The sequence below is a fragment of the Nerophis ophidion genome, linkage group LG14, assembly GCF_033978795.1.
Source record: "Nerophis ophidion isolate RoL-2023_Sa linkage group LG14, RoL_Noph_v1.0, whole genome shotgun sequence".
NCBI classification, from domain to species: domain Eukaryota; kingdom Metazoa; phylum Chordata; class Actinopteri; order Syngnathiformes; family Syngnathidae; genus Nerophis; species Nerophis ophidion.
The window spans coordinates 14447826-14464157 of record NC_084624.1 but is presented as its reverse complement, the minus strand read 5'-3'; the positions used below and the strand labels follow the sequence as shown (position 1 = coordinate 14464157).

General features: G+C 43.5%; 1 protein-coding gene across 1 annotated transcript in view; it reads right to left on the bottom strand.

Annotated features, from left to right (window-relative positions):
- Positions 1 to 16332, bottom strand: part of LOC133568166 (aminopeptidase N-like) — a 68979-nt gene that overhangs the window by 26481 nt on the left and 26166 nt on the right. Inside the window, exons 7-12 of the mRNA XM_061919906.1 lie at positions 14400 to 14543; positions 13925 to 13990; positions 10338 to 10403; positions 8145 to 8293; positions 1834 to 1913; positions 1618 to 1751 (exon numbers count right to left, since the gene is read on the bottom strand). Of these exons, the coding sequence (XP_061775890.1) occupies positions 1618 to 1751; positions 1834 to 1913; positions 8145 to 8293; positions 10338 to 10403; positions 13925 to 13990; positions 14400 to 14543 (639 nt within the window). The remainder of the gene's footprint in view (positions 1 to 1617; positions 1752 to 1833; positions 1914 to 8144; positions 8294 to 10337; positions 10404 to 13924; positions 13991 to 14399; positions 14544 to 16332) is intronic.

The following is a 16332-nucleotide window of genomic DNA, read 5'->3' as shown; positions in this document are numbered from 1 at the left end:
CCCTGCCGAGAGTATAAAGCTGGTCCACAGTTCCACTACCAAAACCACTCAAGCCTACTAAGAAACCTTAAAATGCAAACCCTGTTTCCTTATGAGTTGGGAAATTGTGTTAGATGTAAATATAAACGGAATACAATGATTGGCAAATCCTTTTCAACCCATATTCAGTTGAATGCACTACAAAGACAAGCTATTTGATATTCAAACTCATAAACTTAATTTTTTTTTTGCAAATAATAATTAACTTCGAATTTCATGGCTGCAACACGTGCCAAAGTAGTTGGGAAAGGGCATGTTCACCACTGTGTTACATCACGTTTTCTTTTAACAACACTCAATAAACGTTAGGGAACTGAGGAAACTAATTGTTGAAGCTTTGAAAGTGGAATTCTTTCCCATTCTTGTTTTATGTAGAGCTTCAGTCGTTCAACAGTCCGGGGTCTCCGCTGTCGTATTTTACGCTTCATAATGCACCACACATTTTCGATGGGAGACAAGTCTGGAATGCAGGTGGACCATATAAGTACCCGCACTCTTTTTTTTTATGAAGCCACGCTGTTGTAACACTTGTTTTGCTGAAATAAGCAGGGGCGTCCATGATAACGTTGCTTGGATGACAACATATGCTGCTCCAAAACCTGTATGGACCTTTCAGCATTAATGGTGCCTTCACAGATGTGTAAGTTACCCATGCCTTGGGCACTAATACACCCCTATACCATCACAGATGCTGGCTTTTGAACTTTGCGCCTATAACAATCCGAATGGTTATTTTCCTCTTTGTTCTGGAGGACACCATGTCCTCTGTTTCCAAATATGATTTGAAATGTGGACTCGTAAGACCACAAAACACCTTTCCACTTTGCATCAGTCCATCTTAGGTGAGCTCGGGCTCGGCCAAGCCGGCGGCGTTTCAGGATATTGTTGATAAATGGGTTTGGCTTTGCATAGTAGAGTTTTAACTTGCACTTACAGATGTAGCGACCAATTGTAGTTACTGAAAGTGGTTTTATTAAGTGTTACATGTTGTGATATCCTTTACACACTGATGTCGGTTTTTGATGCAGTACCGCCTGAGGGATCAAAAGTCCGTAATATCATCGCTTACGTGCAGTGATTTCTCCAGATTCTCTGAACTTTTTGATGATTTTACGGACCGTAGATGGTAAAATCTTTAAATTCCTTGCAATAGCTCGTTGAGAAATGTTGTTCTAAAACTGTTCGACTCTTTGCCTACAAAGAGGTGACCCTCGCCCCATCCTTGTTTGTGAATTACTTAGCATTTCATGGAAGCTGTTTTTATACCCAATCATGGCACCCACCTGTTCCCAATTAGCCTGCACACCTGTGGGATGTTCCATATAAGTGTTTGATGAGCATTCCTCAACTTTATCAGTATTTACTGCCACCTTTCCCAACTTCTTTGTCACATGTTGCTGGCATCAAATTCTAAAAGTTAATGATTATTTGCAAAAAAAATAAACGTTAATCAGTTTGAACATGGGTTGAAAAGGATTTGCAAATCATTGTATTTTGTTTCTATTTACATCTAACGCAGTTTCCCAACTCAGGGTTTGTAGATTCAACAGTGTAGATTCAACTTGGCTTAGCACGCACCTGGGGGTTCGATTGCAGCTGTGTGAGGAGGCGGTCCCAGTTCTTTGGGTCGTAATTGACCCGGTAGTATCCGACACAACCAACATTGGCCAGGATCCACTCTCCATGCTTCGAGACGAATTGGTCTTTCTTAACTGTGAACAATATCGGTCGAAAGTATTTATGAAGCTGTAAGAATTCCAGAGAGGTACAGTTTCACGTGACACTCTTTGTTACCTGTCTTGTCGTTTTCCAGCCACACCAGAGACGTTGCGGATGTATTTGACGACACTCGGATTGGGACGAACCACCACAGACTGAGCAGAATGTTAGTAAGTGAGTGGATCGACGGATAGTAGTCATTATTCATTAAAATACACAATTTCTAACTGCATTAGAACAACTCTGTTACAAATCAGTTAGCTACCACTCACATTATGTAAACAGTACATATTCCGTACAATGGACCACTAAATGGTAACACCCGAATACGTTTTAGAACCTGTTTAAGTCGGGGCCCACGTTAATCAATTTATGGTAGACTAAGAAACACCGACCAGGTTTTCGTCCTGGTCGTGGAACTGTGGACCAGCTCTATACTCTCGGCAGGGTTCTTGAGGGTGCATGGGAGTTTGCCCAACCAGTCTACATGTGCTTTGTGGACTTGGAGAAGGGATCCCTCAGAAAGTCGTATGGGGAGTGCTCAGAGAGTATGGGGTATCGGACTGTCTGATTGTGGCGGTCTACTCCCTGTACGATCAGTGCCAGAGCTTGTCCGCATTGCTGGCGGTAAGTCGGACCCGTTTCCAGTGAGGGTTGGACTGCGCCAAGGCTGTCCTTTGTCACTGATTCTGTTCATAACTTCTATGGACAGAATTTCTAGGCGCAGTCAAGGCAATGAGGGGTTCCAGTTTGGTAACCGCAGGATTAGGTCTCTGCTTTTTGCAGATAATGTGGTCCTGATGGCTTCATCTGGCCGGGATCTTCAGCTCTCACTGGATCGGTTCTCAGCCGAGTGTGAAGCGACTGGGATGAGAATCAGCACCTCCAAGTCCGAGTCCATGGTTCTCGCCCGGAAAAGGGTGGAGTGCCATCTCCGGGTTGGGGAGGAGACCCTGCCCCGAGTGGAAGAGTTCAAGTACCTAGGAGTCTTGTTCACGAGTGGGGGAAGAGTGCATCGTGAGATCGACAGGCGGATCGGTGCGGCGTCTTCAGTAATGCGGATGTTGTATCGATCCGTTGTGGTGAAGAAGGAGCTGAGCCGGAAGGCAAAGCCCTCAATTTACCGGTCGATCTATGTTCCCATCCTCACCTATGGTCATGAGCTTTGGGTCATGACCGAAAGGATAAGATCACGGGTACAAGCGGCCGAAATGAGTTTCCTCCGCCAAATGGCGAGGCTCTCCCTTAGAGATAGGGTGAGAAGCTCTGCCATCCGGGAGGAACTCAAAGTAAAGCCGCTGCTCCTCCACATTGAGAGGAGCCAGATGAGGTGGTTCGGGCATCTGGTCAGGATTCCACCCGAACGCCTCCTTAGGGAGGTGTTTAGGGCACGTCCAAACGGTAGAAGTCCACGGGGAAGACCCAGGACACGTTGGGAAGACTATGTCTCCCGGCTGGCCTGGGAACGCCTCGGGATCCCCCGGGAAGAGCTAGATGAAGTGGCTGGGGAGAGGGAAGTCTGGGCTTCCATGCTTAGGCTGCTGCCCCCGCGACCCGACCTCGGATAAGCGGAAGATGATGGATGGATGGATAAAAAACACCGCTCTATAATATAGACTGACCCTACGCCCCCTTTTCCCCGGACAAGTTCTTAAATGCCTCAAATGTCCGGCATTTTTGAGTTAGGGTTGCGTGTGTTTTCAATGTACGTTCAGAGTTAAGAAGAGAGACCGAGAGAGTTAGGCTCTGCTTTTTATCGATGGATTTATCAGATTTAATGTTTTATTATCTACAGCAGGGGTGTCAAAAGTGTGCCCCGGAGGCCGTTTGCAGCCCACAGCTAATGTTTTAAAGGCCCACTGCACATTATATATTTTTCATTAAAATAAACAAAAACATAACAGAAGTGAAATAAAAAAGCTGAAAGGTGAAAATGTAATTTTGAAAAAGTTGCAATGTTGACTAATAAAACAAAGCTGTTTTTTTGTTTTGTTTTTTTTAACTATTTCTTAAAACATAATATTGAATAAAAATCAATGTTATTATGAATTATAGCCCTATCCAAAGGTTTCGATTAAGTCACATCAAATATTCCACTTTGAAAAATATTTTTGGTGGAAGATTTTTGCATATTTTGTGTGTTTGCCATAAAAAAAAAAACATAATTATGTTTGACAAAAAAGGGCGGAAAACAAACAAACAAAAAAAACAACATGAAAAAAAATACAACATGTTGAAATGAGGAATAGATGTGAAGTGGATGTAGACTCCAGAGATTTAAGCGTTAAATATAAAATGTATGTATGCCCTGGCACACCATTATCATCATTTCATGACCCAAGAAAAACACTTTTTACCCTTTTATACTGAAATAAATACACCTACAACTTAGTAAATAAAAACATAGAAAAAACTACTCGCAGCGGTAAAGTTTAGATTCATGAAGGAAAGAAGAAAGTTTATAACTGAATATATTTACATATGTATACAAACTAGTCTCCTTATTTATTATTAATGATAATTAATGAATTTAAGTAATGTCAAGTAACAAAGTATATTTGTCTTCTTGCCTCTGGTGAGGGCGGTCGCATTTTTCCGCTCCCTTCTTCTCCCTGCTTGCTCTCTTTGTTTTGTCTTGTCTGCACTTTTTTTGAAGCCTCTTTTTTGGCGTTGTCCTCCAAATCCCCGAGGACACCTCAATCATGGACGCTTTTGACCTCCCTCCCACCTGAAAGACATCTAGAGTCGAACTTTTGCTTGCATGCAGAACGGCCCCAGGCCTGTGGACACTACATCAACACACCCAAGACAATGGGCCTATGCACACACAACCCACGTCTTCTACACCGCTTGATTCCCCGTTTGGGGTGATGGACGGCTGGCAGCGCTTCAGGGAACCAGTACCCCCACCCCCCCACGCGAGTTGTCGTGATTAAAAGTAACATGCTTATGTGTGCATGGCATGGAGGTTTTTTTCACCCACTCCAGACTAGGCCGTCTTAGGAGCCCAGTCTAGATTGTATTTTTTTACTTATCTTCTTCCCCAGCGTTTTACCTTTTTCTCATCTTGTCACCTTGTGGCGACGCATCGGTGTTCCTGTTCTGTAACCTTGTACACTGTTTCTTTGTCTAATCTTGAACGGGTTTATGCTGAAAACATAGTTTTGTTGTACTTGTGCAATGACAATAACGTCCTATCCTATCCTATCCTATCCTATCCTATATGACACTTGAGCTTGTAAAATGAGGTAAACAAGCAGGCATGCTAACGTTGGAATGCTAACATGCCAACTTCAGCACACTGGACCGATAGCATAAGTAGCACAGTCCGAGCTGCATACTCTGCAAAATTAGCTAAAAATGCTTACGTTAGCATGCTAACAGGCTAATATTAGCATGCTAACTGTAAACAACCACAATATTTTCTTCACTGGGACAGCGTCATCAGTTCTTTGTTAGGACATTCATTCAGGGGGATGTCAGATGACGATAACCCATACTTGCCATCCGTGAGACCTCCGAATTCGGGAGATGGGGGGGGGAGGTTGAGGTGGGAGTAGGGAGTAGCGCGCGGTGTTTATTTTAGCGTCCCGGAAGAGTTAGTGCTGCAAGGGATTCTTGTAGTTGTGTTTGTGTTGTGTTATTTTGCGGCTGTTCTCCCGAAATGTGTTCGCCATTCTTGTTTGGTGTGGGTTCACAGTGTGGCGCAGATTTGTAACAGTGTTAAGGTTGTTTATACGGCCACCCTCAGTGTGACCTGTATGGCTGTTGACCAAGTATGCCTGGGTTTCACTTGTGTGTGCGAAAACCCGTAGATGTTGAGTCAGCACGCCCCAAATATTGTTGTCCGAGTGGAAATCGGGAGAAATTTGGGGAAGAATGGTTTCCCCGGGCGATTTTTGGGAAGGGCACTGAAATTTGGGAGTCTCCCGGGAAAATGAGGTAAATGACCTGGCATGCTAACATTGGAATGCTAACATGCCAACTTTAGTACACTGGACCGATAGCGTAAGTAGCACGGTCCTAGCCGCATACCCTGCAAAATTCGGTAAAAATGCTTATGCTAGCATGCTAACAGGCTAAAATTAGCATGCTAACTGTTAACAACCACAATATTTTCTTCACTGGGACAGCGTCATCAGTTCTTTGTTAGGACATTCATTCAGCAGGATGACAGATGACGATAACCCATACTTGCCAACCATGAGAAATCCGAATTCAGGAGATGGGGGGGAAGGTTGAGGTGGGGGCTAGGGGGTAGCGCGGGGTGTATATTGTAGCGTCCCGGAAGAGTTAGTGCTGCAAGGGGTTCTGGGTGTTGTGTTTATGTTGTGTTAAGGTGTGGATGTTCTCCCGAAATGTGTTTGTCATTCTTTTTGGTGTGGGTTCACAGTGTGGCGCATATTTCTAACAGTGTTAAAGTTGTTTATACGGCCACACTCAGTGTGACTTGCATGGCTGTTGACCAAGTATGGCTTACATTCACTTACGTGAGTGAAAAGCCATAGATATTGTGTGACTAGGTCGGCACGCCCCAAATATTGTTGTCTGGGTGGAAATCGGGAGAAATTCGGGGAAGAATGGTTTACCCGGGCGATTTTTGGGAGGGGCACTGAAATTTGGGAGTCTCCCGGGAAAATGAGGTAAATGAGCTGGCATGCAAACATTGGAATGCTAACATGCCAACTTTAGTACACTGGACCGATAGCGTGACTAGCACAGTCCTAGCCGCATACCCTGCAAAATTTGCTAAAAATGCTTACGCTAGCATCCTAACAGGCTAATATTAGCATGCTAACTGTAAACAACTACAATATTTTCTTCACTGGGACAGCGTCATCAGTTCTTTGTTAGGACATTCATTCAGCAGGATGACAGATGACGATAACCCATACTTGCCAACCGTGAGACCTCCGAATTTGGGAGATGGGGGGAGAAATGAGGTGGGTGGGGTAGGGGGTAGCGCGGGGTGTATATTGTAGCGTCCCGGAAGAGTTAGTGCTGCAAGGGGTTCTGGGTGTTGTGTTTATGTTGTGTTACGGTGTGGATGTTCTCCCAAAATGTGTTCGCCATTCTTGTTTGGTGTGGGTTCAAAGTGTGGCGCATATTTCTAACAGTGTTAAAGTTGTTTATACGGCCACCCTCAGTGTGACCTGTATGGCTGTTGACCAAGCATGCGTTTCATTCACTTATGTGTGTGAAAAGCCATAGATATTGTGTGACTGGGTCGGCACGCCCCCAATATTGTTGTCCGGGTGGAAATCGGGAGAAATTCGGGGAAGAATGGTTGCCCCGGGCGATTTTTGGGAGGGGCACTGAAATTTTGGAGTCTCCTGGGAAAATGAGGTAAATGAGCTGGCATGCTAACATTGGAATGCGAACATGCCAACTTTAGTACACTGGACCGATAGCGTGACTAGCACAGTCCTAGCCGCATACCCTGCAAAATTTGCTAAAAATGCTCACGCTAGCATGCTAACTGTAAACAACTACAATATTTTCTTCACTGGGACAGCGTCATCAGTTCTTTGTTAGGACATTCATTCAGCAGGATGACAGATGACGATAACCCATACTTGCCAACCATGAGACCTCCGAATTCGGGAGATGGGGCGGGGGAGGTTGGGTGGGTGGGGTAGGGGGTAGCGCGGGGTGTATTTTGTAGCGTCCTGGAAGAGTTAGTGCCGCAAGGGGTTCTGGGTGTTGTCTTTATGTTGTGTTACGGTGTAGATGTTCTCCCGAAATGTGTTCGCCATTCTTCTTTGGTGTGGGTTCACAGTGTGGCGCATATTTCTAACAGTGTTAAAGTTGTTTATACGGCCACCCTCAGTGTGACCTGTATGGCTGTTGACCAAGTATGCGTTGCATTCACTTGTGTGTGCGAATACCCGTAGATATCGGCACGCCCCAAATATTGTTGTCCAGGTGGAAATCTGGTTGCCCCGGGCGATTTTCGGGAGGGTTGGCACGTCGTATTTTTGTAAATAATGTTTTTCGTAAACCAACTCAAACTGTGATTGTGTTTGATTTCACATTCTGTCTCTCTGTTACAATAAAACTAGTCTTGGGGGCAGCATTGCTCGGTTGGTAGAGGGGCCGTGCCAGCAACTTGAGGGTTCCAGGTTCGATCCCCGCTTCCGCCATCTTAGTCACTGCCGTTGTGTCCTTGGGCAAGACACTTTACCCACCTGCTCCCAGTGCCACCCACACTGGTTTGAATGTAAATAGATATTGGGTTTCACTATGTAAAAGCGCTTTGAGTCACTAGAGAAAAAGCGCTATATAAATATAATGCACTTCACTTCACATGATAAGTTATGTTTCCAGTCATATTCTCGCCGGTTTGAGTTGAATATTAATGAGCGATGTGACGTCATCGCACTCACCTGGATTCCAAAGACGTGTTGAACAGGAAGTGCTTCTGGTAGACTTCTCCGTCTGTGGTGTTGATGGTGACGACAGGAAATCCAATTTGTTCGGTCCATGTCGCCATCAAGGTGGTCACGTCGGTGTGGCCCCCCTCCTCGTGAACAGCCTGCAACCACGCCAGCACACATTTGTTCACAATGAACCACTCATTATTCATCAGCATGACATGCTCATTTTCGCTGTACTTCACTCACGGAAAAACACGAGACCATGGAACACACCTTCTCGTTCAATGTGTTTTCTTTATTGTCATGACTATTTACTTTGTAGATTGTCACTGAAGGCATCAAAACATGTTTTATATTCTAACAGCCACTCCTTTGCTCCGATTACTTTTTTTCGCACACTCCTGGCTTTCTCTCCATGGGCTTCAAGAGGTAGTCACCTGAAATGGTTTTCACTTCACAGGTGTGTTTGAAGCCCATGGAGAGAATGCCAAGAGTCTGCAAAGCGGTAATCAGAGCAGAAGGGGTGGCTATTTTGAAGAACAAAGAATATAAAACATGTTTTCAGTTATTTCACCTTTTTTTGTTGAGTACATAACTCCACATGTGTACATTCATAGTTTTTATGCCTTCAGTGACCATCTACAATGTAAATAGTCATGAAAATAAAGAAAACGCATTGAATGAGGAGGTTATTTCCAAACTTTTGGCCTGTATATATATATATATATATATATATATATATATGTGTGTGTGTATGTATACAAACATATATGTGTGTGTATACCTATATATGTACTGTATGTATATATGCATTCATACAAATATATATGTATATATATACATACATACATATTTATGTATTATATGTATATACTGTATAAATTGTATATATATATATATATATATATATATATATATATATATGTATATACATATATATATATATATATATATATATATATATATATGTGTATATATATATATACACATACATATATATATATATATATATATATATATATATATATGTGTGTGTGTCTTGATTGGATTATCCAAAGAATAGTGCTCGATACTGTGGTAGAGCGCAATATGTATGTGTGGGAAAAATCACAAGACTACTTCATCTCTACAGAACTGTTTCATGAGGGGTTCCCTCAATCGTCAGGAGATTTCAGGAATTCTCCTGACAATTGAGGGGACCCCTCATGAAACAGTTCTGTAGAGATGAAGTAGTCTTGTGATTTTTCCCACACATACATATTATATATATATATATATATATATATATATATATATATATATATATATATATATACATTAGGTCAGGAAAAACACAGATGCTATTTCATCCCTATATATATATATATATATATATATATATATATATATATATATATATATACATTTATAAGTAAAGTGAATTATATTTATATAGCGCATTTCTCTAATGACTTAAAGCGCTTTTACACAGTGAAACCCAATATCTAAGTTACATTTTAAAGCAGTGTGGGTGGCACTGGGAGCAGGTGGGTAAAGTGTCCTGCCCAAGGACACAACGGCAGTGACTAGAATGGCAGAAGCGGGGATCGAACCTGGAACCCTCAAGTTGCATATATATAAACACACACATACATACATATATGTTTGTATACACATGTATATATATTTATACATATACATATATATATATATATATATATACATATATATACATCCATACATATCTCTGTATATATACATATATATACATACATATACATATATATATATATATACATTGTTAAATGGGGCCCTCTGAGGCCAACCCTAACTGTGATGTGGCCCTCAATGAAAACCAGTTTGACACACCTGTTCTATACAAAGGAGAGTCTAGTCTAGTAGTTAATTTTAGTTCCCTCCAATTTAGCGCCATTCAGCGTCACCTTCCAGGTCTCACTCTATTTTATTTTTTTCATCTAGTTAGCAGTCTGCTCTGCAGTGTTTCTTATTTTTTTGGAACATGTTTCCGATCATGGATCCTACGGATCGTGCCGTTGCATCCCGGGGTCACCAAACACATAGTACGGCTCAACAGAGAGCCGTGGCTTTAAATGGATCAAGTCCGAAATTGGAATATCACTTTTGAAATGAATTACCATCGTTAACACCGTTCATGAGTAGATTTTATATTTTTAGAATCATTTTTTTAAGGTAAGGTCTTGCCTTTTGAATGCACTTCCAAAGGTCATTCTGGTCGGCGTTCCCATGCTTGAAGTCGCTGAGATATTGCTGGAAGATTGACAAAGAGGCAGAAGTGTTAACACATTTTGTGTCTTAATTCCAGGTCAAATAAGAGAGGAAGATAGAAAATAACGTGCATGCATTTATAATCACACCATCAAACCACAAGGGTGCAACATAACTCATCTCTTTCACTAACTTGCATGCAAGTAGCAAATATTGATCACCATTTTAGTGATGGTGTTTCGGAGCGACTCCCCCAAATAGGTGTGTCCGATAAACTCGCTCATTTTCCCAAAGCCATTAATGTTTTGAATCCATGACCAACTACAAACCCTGTTTCCATATGAGTTGGAAAATTGTGTTAGATGTAAATATAAACAGAATACAATGATTTGCAAATCCTTTTCAACCCATATTCAATCGAATGCACTACAAAGACAAGATATTTGATGTTCAAACTCATAAACTTTATTTATTTTTTTTGCAAATAATAATAAACTTAGAATTTCATGGCTGCAACACATGCCAAAGTAGTTGGGAAAGGGCCTGTTCCCCACTGTGTTACATCACCTGGTGCAGCCCAGACCTGTCTCCCATCGAAAATTATGAAGCGTAAATAGGACAGACTGTTGAACGACTGAAGCTCTACATGAAGTGAAGTGAAGTGAATTATATTTATATAGCGCTTTTCTCAAGTGACTCAAAGCGCTTTACATAGTGAAACCCAATATCTAAGTTACATGAAACAAAAATGGGAAACAATTCCACTTTCAAAGCTTCGACAATTAGTTTACTCAGTTCCCAAACGTTTATTGAGTGTTGTTAAAAGAAAAGGTGACGTAACACAGCGGTAAACATGCCCTTTCCCAACTACTTTGTCACGTGTTGCGGGCATCAAATTCTAAAGTTAATGATTATTTGCAAAAAAAAATAAAGTCTATGAGTTTGAACATCAAATATGTTGTTTTTGTAGCATATTCAACTGAATATGGGTTAAAAATGATTTGCAAATCATTGTATTCCGTTTATATTTACATCTAACACAATTTCCCTACTCATATGGAAACGGGGTTTGTAGTAATAGGGTGTCAAATATTACAATTCAAATGTTATATTTCTTCAAATAAATCAATAGAAAACAAGCTGGAAAAACTTTTGCTATCAACTTTTAGAATTAAAATTGCTACAAGAATCCTGAAGCTAATAATGCACTCGTTACTGTTTTGTAATTTTTAGATTAAATATAAAGCATATGTTCTTTGTTCAAAGTATATTTGTACAATTTAAAAAAAAATAGACATGCTCCACATAACAAATACAGCATGGTAACAGAGATGCTACCTCAGTAGAAGCATTTAAGTCCCATCGCAAAACTCATTTGTATACTTTTACTACTTACGTACAAAATAAAATACTACACGGTCTAGCTTCATCCTATCTTGCCGATTGTATTGTACCATTTGTCCCGGCAAGAAATCTGCGTTCAAAGAACTCCGGCTTATTAGTGATTCCCAGAGCCCCAAAAAAAGTCTGCGGGCTATAGACTGTTTTCTATTCGGGCTCCAGTACTGTGGAATGCCCTCCCGGTAACAGTTCGAGATGCTACCTCAGTAGAAGCATTTACGTCCCATCTTAAAACTCATTTGTATACTCTAGCCTTTAAATAGACCCCCTTTTTAGACCAGTTGATCTGCCGTTTCTTTTCTTTTCTACCCCCCTCTTATTTGTGGAAGGGGGGGCAAAGGTCCGGTGGCCATGGATGAAGTGCTGGCTGTCCAGAGTCGGGACCCGGGTCTGACCGGGGACATCTTTTGCTGTTGACCCGTCGCCGCTCGGGACGGTCTCCTGCTGGCCCCACTATGGACTGGACCGTCACTATTATGTTAGATCCACTATGGACTGGACTTTCACAATATTATGTTAGACCCACTAGACGTCCATTGCATCCGGTCTCCCCTAAATGGGGTGGGAGTCCCCCACATCTGCGGTCCTCTCCAAGGTGTCTCATAGTCATTCATATTGACATCCCACTGAGTTGTGAGTTTTTCCTTGCCCTTATGTGGGATCTGAACCGAGGATGCCGTTGTGGCTTGTGCAGCCCTTTGAGACACTTGCGATTCAGAGCTATATAAATAAACATTGATTGATTTGTGATATCTGTCTCATATCATGTACTGTATATGATATGAGACCCTGCCCCAAGTGGAGAAGTTCAAGTACCTCAGAGTCTTGTTCACGAGTGAAGGATTAGTGGATGGTGAGATCAACAGGCGGATCGGTGCGTATTGTATTCATGTTGAATTTATTTTAAAGTTTCTTAGAAATAATTATTTGGCTTGAGTTGTTTTGGTTGTGGAACTGTGGACCAGCTCTATACTCTCAGCAGGGTTCTTGAGGGTGCATGGGAGTTTGCCCAACCAGTTTATATGTGCTTTGTGGACTTGGAGAAGGCATTCAACCGTGTCCCTCGGGAAGTCTTGTGGGGAGTGCTCAGAGAGTATGGGGTATCGGACTCTCTGATTGTGGGAGTCCACTCCCTGTATGATCAGTGCCAGAGCTTGGTCCGCATTGCCGGCAGTAAGTCGGACACGTTTCCAGTGAGGGTTGGACTCCGTAACGAGGCTGCCCTTTGTCACCGATTCTGTTCATAACTTTTATGGAGAGAATTTCTAGGCGCAGTCAAGGCGTTGAGGGGATCCGGTTTGGTGGCTGCAGGATTAGGTCTCTGCTTTTTGCAGATGATGTGGTCCTGATGGCTTCATCCGGCCAGGATCTTCAGCTCTCACTGGATCGGTTCGCAGCCGAGTGTGAAGCGACCGGGATGAGAGTCAGCACCTCCAAGTCCGAGTCCATGGTTCTCGCCCGGAAAAGGGTGAAGTGCCATCTCCGGGTTGGGGAGGAGACCCTGCCCCAAGTGGAGGAGTTCAAGTACCTCGGAGTCTTGTTCACGAGTGACGGAAGAGTGCATCGTGAGATCGACAGGCGGATCGGTGCGGCGTCTTCAGTAATGCGGAGACTGTATCGATCCATTGTGGTGAAGAAGGACCTGAGCCATTAATTGTAGTGTCCCGAAAGAGTTAGTGCTGCAAGGGGTTCTGGGTATTTGTTCTGTTGATTTTATGTTGTGTTACGGTGCGGATGTTCTCCCGAAATGTGTTTGTCATTCTTCTTTGTTGTGGGTTCACAGTGTGGCGCATATTTGTAACCGTGTTAAAGTTGTTTACACGGCCACCCTCAGTGTGACCTGTAGGGCTGTTGACCGAGTATGCGTTGCATTCCCTTGTGTGTGACAAAATCTGTAGATACTATGCAATTTGGCTGGCACGCAAAGGCAGTGCCTTAAAGGTTTATTGGCGTTCTGTACTTCTCCCTACGTCCGTGTACCACTCTGTACGGCGGCGTTTTACAAAGTCATAAATTTTACTTCTTGAAACCGATACCGATATTACATTTTAAAGCATTTATCGGCCGATAGTATCGGCAGTCCAATATTTTCGGACATCTCTACTTCAGACCAGTAGAAGACATACGGTATATGAATTCAAGTTGATTTGGACGTTACTTACTTGAACCCCTTTGTTGAAAACTCTTTGATCCACAGCGTCTGCCAGCATTCTCAGCACAACAGCTCCCTACCGAGTCAACCGAGAAATATTCATATCAGTCAAACACCAATAACAATATCACTTTCTCTGTATCTCTGATACGAAACGTCTCGCACATTTGGTTCTTAACCTGGGTTCGATTGAACTCTAGGGGTTCGGTGAGTCGGCCTCAGCGGTTCTGCAGAGGTCAAGACACACCGGACTCATCGCGTAGATACAAACTTCTCCCTATCGCCGTATTATGGATACCCCCAAACAATGTCCCCTCTAATTTTCTATCCCACGGGTCTGTTTTGAGTCCATGCACTGTGTTGGTTTTGTTCTTCCAAGAAGGTTAAGAACCACTGGTCCAACAAAACAATGTTAATATACATTTGTGCGAGTGTTACCTAATGGAATAGGTATTTTTTTACCTGTGTGTATTGATGGCCGTTACCTTGTAGTTGGTGAGATCATCAAGTAAGGCCGTGATCTGCGGAGTGGACAGGACATCTCCGTGTGGGACGCTGAGAGGATGGGAAGAAGCCAGCGCGTCCTGCTCAAGGGCTGCATGGAGTTCACTCATGATATTCATTTCACCCTGCGTAGGACGTTCAAATGTTTGGAAAAAAAAAAGACCAAGCACTCATGAAGTAACTGGTAAAAACTCGTCATTTGAAATGAGAATCTTTGGACCATTCCACCGAATTGGTGCCTTTGATCTGATTGCCATAGTCAATGAATACAATTTCAAAGTTGAGTTTAAACTCCCTTCTGTCCTGTTCGGTGGTCTGGATTATGTTTTTGTTATTTTATCTTGTTTTGAACTCCCATTAATTCCTGTTTTTCAGAATCAAAAATACTTTAATAATCCTAGAGGGGAAATGAACATTTACAGCACAATCCCATTTAAGATCAGACAAACATTACAGGGAGACAGAACAGGATCGCTGACGGGTCTGCCAACTTCCGGAGCTTCTTACAAAAATGGTGAGAAACAGGGAGGAAAAAAAGATATATTCATGCCTAGGCCCCTAGAGAGGGGGTCCAGACTGAGGCCAACCAGTCACTTCTACACACAGCAACACAAAAGTAAAACAACTAAACACAAAAACTAAATAACATACACTGTGGTGTCCTCTGCGGTGTTCCACACCATTGTCTGCTGGGGTGGGGGAAGCATGGCCAGAGACAGGAGCAAACCCAACGAAGCAACCGAGAGAGTCGACTCCTTCCTCGACCGCCCACCGACTCTAGGCCAGTGTCCAGTCTGCATGGATGAGCGAGGATGCGTATAAGAAGAGTGCGGTGTTCCATGCCATTGTCTGCTGGGGTGGGGGAAGCATTGCCAGAGACAGGAGCAGACCCAACAAAGCAACCGAGAGAGTCGACTCCACCCTCGGCCGCCCACCAACTCTAGGCCGGTGTCCAGTCCGCATGGAAGAGCGAGGATACGTATAAGGAGACCGCAGTGTTCCACACCATTGTTTGCTGGGGTGGGGGAAGCTTGGCAAGAGACAGGAGCAGACCCAACAAAGCAACCCAGAGAGTCGACTCCACCCTCCGCCGCCCACCAACTCTAGGCCAGTGTCCAGTCCGCATGGATGAGCGAGGATGCGTATAAGGAGACCGCGGTGTTCCACACCATTGTCTGCTGGGGTGGAGGAAGCATGGCCAGAGACAGGAGCAGACCCAACAAAGCAACCAAGAGAGTCGACTCCACCCTCGGCCGCCCAGCAACTCTAGGCCAGTGTCCAGTCCGCATGGATGAGCGAGGATGCGTAGAAGGAGACCGCAGTGTTCCACGCCATTGTCTGCTGGGGTGGAGGAAGCATGGCCAGAGACAGGAGCAGACCCAACAAAGCAACCGAGAGAGTCGACTCCACCCACGGCCGCCCACCAACTCTAGGCCGGTGTCCACTCCGCATGGATGAGCAAGGATGCGTATAAGGAGACCGAAGTGTCCGATACCGGCTCATTCAGCCGAGACACTGTGAAGCTTGTCCTTCCCGGCGCTCAGAGCCAGCTCTGCAGCCCTGTCTTTCCAAACGGATTCTGGTGTGGCAGAGAACTCCATGGGCAAAATGCTCCCAGGATTATATGATTTTCACCTGCCGCTGGTGTCATTCTGTCAAGAGGCCAGAGTTTGTTCTCCCGGGATGCAAACGGACTAATCTGGACCAGGCGTGAAGGTAGGAACATTTTTAATTCTTCACTATCAAAATAGGAACAAACATAAACTACTGCATGGGGAAAAAAACACAAAACTGTGGCATGAAACAAACAACACAAACTATGGCCCGGAACAAGCAAGACTTACTGTGGCATGAAAACGAGCAGCATGAACTGTGGCATGAGCAGAGCAAATACAGATGGAAGGGCGGTTTAAA